The sequence below is a fragment of the Babylonia areolata genome, chromosome 5, assembly GCF_041734735.1.
Source record: "Babylonia areolata isolate BAREFJ2019XMU chromosome 5, ASM4173473v1, whole genome shotgun sequence".
NCBI lineage: Eukaryota > Metazoa > Mollusca > Gastropoda > Neogastropoda > Buccinidae > Babylonia > Babylonia areolata.
The window spans coordinates 47,528,037-47,534,764 of NC_134880.1; the positions used below are offsets into that span (position 1 = coordinate 47,528,037).

Consider the following 6,728-nt stretch of genomic DNA (forward strand, 5'->3'; position numbering starts at 1 on the left):
CATCTTGAGAGAGAGAGGAATAGTCTCAAAGAAGATTCCACATCTGGAAATCTTGGCAAACTACAAAAACATGCAAAAATTTGTTTTCACCCGGAATTCGGTTGCTTTGACATAATGTGTGTATAAACGATCCTTGATAAAAGTAAATCAAATTTACCTCAATTCAATTCAAAATAACAATTGAATCACGTGTAAAAAAAAAATATTGAAAAAGAAAATGATTCGAATAAATAAAACAATTTTCAGTTTCTAACTATCAATCGCACGAGGATCTTTTGTAGAAATAGACATCTTTACTTACACGGCCACATATCTGGTACCCGAACCAGATCTTCAATGCCAACAAGAGGCTACAGACCCCCAACTGTGTGGGCCTACGGCTCAGAAAGGAGTGACACAAAAGCTTGGTCACAATTTTTCATTTCAAAACAATGTTCACTCCTGAACCCCTTTTAACAAAAAGCGCGGCCAGTAAATACAAGAGGCTAAATCGCTGTCTCACCTAACTACTCAAAGTCGGGGAAATGTGTCCCTGAACTACAAATTGTCGTCTCAAAAAACTACCTCATCCATTTTCACACGATTCCTCGTAAGTGTTTCCACACTTCCTGACACCTATATTTATATTTAATGTTAAATTGCAGTGAATAAATAATTATAGTATTTATAAATCTGAAAATTTAAGGAGAGATAAACTGAGAATCATACGTCAATTTCCGTACGGTCCCTACGCCAATTTTGCCTCTGTGAAATATGATGGGAAGTGCAAAACATAAGGTCCTGAACTAGCGTGCCTTTAGTTTTATATAAGGGGTGGGCGGGGGGGGGGGGGGGGGGGGGGGGGGGGGAATCACTGCACTCGTTTGTTCTGTAACAAGTGCATGTACTGATAACATTCAGAATGCAGTCAGGTCTATTCATTCTTCATAATATTTTTCACCTTGTATTGTATTGCATTGTATTATACGTGTTGTATTGTCCAACACTCAGCTTATAGCACAGATTGACACAAGTTTACATTTGGGCCAACAGCAAAGTGAGAGCTGTATTATCAATGGTTTCTCCATCGCAGTGGGAAATCATTTACAGCTTAGTCTTTTGTGAAGGACTATGACTCTCAAACGATGAGAGAAAACAGCTCTGGCTCTGAGTGCTGCAGCCTTGAGGGCTGGTTGGCCTTTGGAAACCATCCCATCGCTGATTGTCATAAAACCCTCTTGGCCGAGAGAGTAGGGGTGTAACTTTGGCATGATATTCTCCACAATAATCAAATTCTAGCACGGATTATCGGGGCAGCAGTTACCTCCTCTGCAGTTCTGATGGTCATAGTCGAACACGACTGACTACCATATACATACTGTATTGTATTGTATTATATTGTATTCTTTTCGTCACAACCGATTTCCGTGTGGGGTTCAGGCTGCTCTCTCTGTGAAAAACAATTCACCACAGTGCAGCACTGCCTTTTTTCCGCCTGCAAATGTGTTTGTTTCACTGTCACAGCGTGTTTTTTTGTTGTTGTTTTTCTTCTCAGAATGTTGCCATCGACAACCTTTTTAGTCCCCGAGGGTTCTGCGTGGGTTCTGCGCTGAGTGTATGCTGCTCATATGAGGTGGGGAACGTGGGAGTGAGGGTGGAAAAAGATTTTAGGCATTGCCTAGTCTTCCAATCAGTCCTTGTGATAACAATAACAACAATAACGATAACGACACAACAATAATGATTCTCGTAACCGGAATGACTTCTTCTTCTTCTTCTTTGCGTTCGACAGCTACGCAGTCAGGGTCGAAGTCCGAGGGATGCCACAAACTCGGACGTCCGGTGAAGATCGGCTGCCGTCCCTCAGAGCTTGGCGTTGAGGTCAGCACCCCCAGGCCAGGACTGCTGCCGCATCTTCTCATACAGGGGGCAGTCTTGGAGAATATGGGATGGGGTCTGGTCAGCCTGGCCGCAATCACATAGGGATGTGGCTGCCACTCCAATCCTCTTCAGGTGTGCTCGGAGGCCGCAGTGTCCTGTGCGAAGGCGGTAGATGGTAGACCGGAATGACAAAGGTCCAGACAAGCACTCAAGGTCTAGTGGGGGAGGGTGGCGCGGTCGGGGAGTTCGGGGATGGGGGGGGGGATGTGGGGGGGGGGAGCAGGGGGGTTCGGGGGGGGGGGGAGAACTCTGGCGAGTGAGGTATTCGAACCCTTTTCCTCTGATTCTCTCGCTTCCTGGACGGATTCGTTACCACCAGGCCACCAGTCCACTTTTTTTTTCTTTTCTTTATCTTTTTTTTTCTTTTCTTTCTTTTTCCTTTTTTCTTTTTTTCAATCTCAAAATTGTGTTTATCATTCTTTTTTTTTATAATTTTTCATTTCATATCATTTTCATTTGTACATTTCTTTGTTAATCGTTTTGTTGTTATTTTGTTGCTGTGGCGGTGGTGATGGTGGTTGCGGGGGGCTTGGGGGTCGGTGGATTGTGGTTGTGGTTGTTGTGGTTATGGTTGTAGCAGCAGCAGCAGCAGCAGCAGCAGCAGTAGTAGTAGTAGTAGTAGTAGTAGTTGTTGTTGTTGTTGTTGTTGTTGCTGTCGTAGTTGTTGTAGTTATTGTTGGTGTTGTTGTTGTTGTTCTTCTTCTTCTTCGTTGTCGTTGTCGTCGTAGTAGTCGTCTTATTCTTCTCCGTTTGTTCATTCCGTTCATCTGGTTTAATTTCTAAAAAAACGGTCTCCACCAGACTGAAGAGCTTCTACGCAAAGTGCGTTCTCGTCTTTCATGGTAAGTTCCAGGAAATGTTGCTGCTGTTTTCTGAGACACTGCGGACAATGTCAGACATAGAGGCATGGCATCTTTTCTTTTCTTTTCTTCTCTCTCTCTCTCTCTCTCTCTCTCTCTCTCTCTCTCTCTTGGGAGGTAGGGTGTAGGGGTTTGGGTGTGCAACAGGGAAACACTTCTCTCAGAGTCTGTGACTTTCTTTCAACTGGTGATGTAGAGGGTGTTGTCACGCTCATTGTCTCTGATAACGAGAGTGGTGCATGGGGGAAAAGGAAGATTGAAGAGAGAAGGGAAGGTATGCATAGAGACATACAAAGAAAGAAAGAAAGAAAGAAAGAAAGAAAGAAAAAATAATAAAGAAACTCAGGAACTCAAGAATTTGAACGAAATGTAACCGAAGTGTATACTATTAGGGTGCACGTGTTGCACACACGTCTTAACTAAGAATAGATTAAGAAGAACAAAACAACCATCATAAATAAACGCACATAACACATAAATCCACGATGAAAAAAAAAAAGAAAGAAAAGAAAGGAGACAAAGGGAGACAGACAGACAGACAGACAGACAGAGACACGGGCGAGCAGGAAGAACGAGTGAATGGTCGATATCTATTTCTCTGGAGCTAACAGCTTCATCACACATGCTTTTCCTTTCATCCAGCATTCGACGACCTAGAGAGAAGACACAGAAGGACGACCCAGGAGGACGACCCAGAAGGAAGACCCAGAAGGACTATCCAGAAGGAAAACCCAGGAGGAAGACCCAGAAGGACGACCCAGGAGGACGACCCAGAAGGAAGACCCAGAAGGACGACCCAGGAGGACGACCCAGAAGGAAGACCCGGAAGGAAGACCCGGAAGGAAGACCCTGGAGAGACGACCCAGAAGGAAAACCCAAGAGGACGACCCAGAAGGACGACCCAAAAGGACGACCCAGGGGGACGACCCAAAAGGACGACCCAGGAGGACGACCCAAAAGGACGACCCAGGAGGACGACCCAGGGGGACGACCCAGGGGGACGACCCAGGAGGACGACCCAGGAGGACGACCCAGGAGGACGACCCAGGGGGACGACCCAGGAGGACGACCCAGGAGGACGACCCAGGGGGACGACCCAAAAGGACGACCCAGGAGGACGACCCAGGGGGACGACCCAGGGGGACGACCCAGGAGGACGACCCAGGAGGACGACCCAGGAGGACGACCCAGGGGGACGACCCAAAAGGACGACCCAGGAGGACGACCCAGGAGGACGACGCAGGAGACTAGTGACCCACCTCACCAGACATAATGATCTGACCGTGACTGGATTGTTTCAGTGTATGTAAACCCGTGCAAGTGTCAGTGCAAAAGAGAGGGGTATGTATGTATATGTATATGTACAGACACACACACACACACACACACACACACACAGAGAGAGAGAGAGAGAGAGAGAGAGAGAGAGAGAGAGAGAGAGAGCCAGAACAAAAACTTTAATCTCCAGGCCTTCGGCCCCTAGAAAAGGTCAAAAGTACACAACATGGTGATCACGTAGCGACAACAAAATGTAAAATACATACTAGCTTAAACCTGTAGAACAAAAGTGCTTCTTGTGCATTGTAAATTGATTCTAAATTTCCTCATTGCCGTCAAAGAATTCCTGTCGAATCTTCAGGGCATTGACTATATATAAACACATAGTTTACGATTACTGTAAATAGAACCATTCTTCAGCAAGTGAACATACGACTGACCCTCAGAGTTCACATGTTTTTGCCTTAAGTTATTGCAGAGGTCACAACTGTTTATAAAACGACCACTTTACAATGTTTACATGCGAAATTTGAATCACATTTGATTGTTCTCCTGAAAAAATTATCCATCTATTGGGAGAAAATCACGCAGTCTCTAAAAAAAAACTTTCTATCCACGAAGTCAAAATATTGCTCACATTCAAAATCATATATAATATGGAAAGACAGAAGAAGAGGGGGAGGAGAAGAAGAAGAAAAAGAGTAGTATTAGTAGTGGTGGTGGTGGTGGTGGCAGTAGTAGAGGTAGGAATTGTTCTTGTTACATTTGTAGCGGTGGACAAAGAAGAAAGAGAGAGAGCGAAAGAGAGAGAGAGGGAGATAGACAGACAGAGAGACAGACAGACATATAGACAAAGACAGACAGACAGACAGGCAGACAGAGACAGAGACAGAGACAGAAACAGAGGGTACACAGAGTGAGAGAGAAACAGAAGACATTACCGAGCAGAGGAGAAAGTTGATCAATACAGCCGTCTGTCCGGGCCAGCAGGTCTGGGGGAAAGAGCTTATGGAGGACAATTGAATCACGGGGACAACAAGAAGAAGAAGAAGAAGAAGAAGAAGAAGAAGAAGAAGAAGAAGAAAGAAGAAGAAGAAGGAGGAGGAGGAGGAGGAGGAGGAGGATGGGGAGAAGTGGTAGTAGTAGTAGAAGAAGAAGCAGGAGGAGGAGGAGGAGAAGAAGAAGAAAAAGGAGAAGAAGAAGAAGAAGAAGAAGAAGAAGAAGAAGAACAAGAACAAGAAGAATGATTGACTGACTGACTGATTGAATCTTTATTTGGTAAAGAATTAGGCGCAGTAAAGGCCTTTTTTACGATTCTGCCCATCTAACGACACAAAACAAAAATAAAGAACGACACAAAACATAAAAATAAAGAAATAGAATGAAGTAAAATAAAATAATAAGAACGACGAATAAAAATAGTAACTGGAATAGTCTAGCAAAAGTAACAAAGCAATGAAAAGAACAATTGGTACATATCCCGTACGTACGTACGTACGCGCGCGCACACACACGCGCGCACACACACACACACACACACACACACACACACTATATATATATATATATATATATATATATATATATATATATATATATATATATATATATATAATAAAACAAGCAAACAAATACTACAGATTCACGCTTACACACTCAAACACAAACACACACACGCACTTACTGTTCTTTTGCCAGCACGATCATACATACATTCGATTGTTCATTCATCATGGCGCGGCAGCTAGTAGACTGAGTACAAGCAAGCATTTGCAAAAGACCGCGAGTAGGTTAATCAAAAGTATCGAATAGAAATATTTCTACGTTAGACTTAAAGAGATATGGCTGGAATTTGACGACATGTCTTTGGAAGCATGTTCCATTCTGTGCTTCCATCAGATGAGAGACTCATCTTAAATTAATCAATTTTAGGCTTTGGGATAATAGCTCCGTCTGATTTATGTTGGGACTGGAAACAAAATAATGATTTTAAACATTGTGGGCACGCGTTATGAACAATCGTTTGCATAAGAATCAATATGTTATATTTGATAAGGAAATGAACAGGTAATATTTGAAGTTCTTTGTACATATTGTGCACCGATCCACCTGTAGTATTTACTTGGCTAGTCATCTTAAATACACGTGGTGTTTTGGGTTGTTGTTTTTTTTGTTTGTTTGTTTTTGTTTTTTTGTAAAGAGCAAAGTGGTTTTAATGTAGAAGGAGGACATTTATCCCAAATAATCGAGCAATAACTGAGACGAGACTGGATATAGGCAGAGTAAAACACACGTCTTGAATGATTATCAAGAAAGTGTGACAATTGGAATGCACTAGATGATACTTGTTTTATAAGGCAATGAATATGTTCCTGCAGCAAGATTTTGATCAATAGTAATGCCTAATATCATATGCTTATAAACTTGTTTGATAACATTGTCTTTATATTTTATGTTTAGTTGTGTTTCTTTCATGTTCTGTCTTTTTTGACGAGGACAAATAAACATGCATTCTGTCTTTTTCGGATGCACGACCATACCATTAGCATTACACCAGTTTTCGACAGATTTCATGCTGGCATTCAGATGATAAGTAATTTCGTCAACATTGTGACTAGCATATTGTATTGATGTGTCATCAGCAAATAAATCATCACATACTGCATGTTA

General features: G+C 42.8%; 1 protein-coding gene across 1 annotated transcript in view; it reads left to right on the plus strand.

Annotated features, from left to right (window-relative positions):
• Positions 1-4,053, plus strand: part of LOC143282299 (uncharacterized) — a 132,096-nt gene extending 128,043 nt beyond the window's left edge. The window contains exon 3 of the mRNA XM_076587899.1: positions 3,423-4,053. Within this exon, the coding sequence (XP_076444014.1) occupies positions 3,423-4,053 (631 nt within the window). The remainder of the gene's footprint in view (positions 1-3,422) is intronic.
• The last annotated feature ends 2,675 nt before the right edge of the window (positions 4,054-6,728 follow it).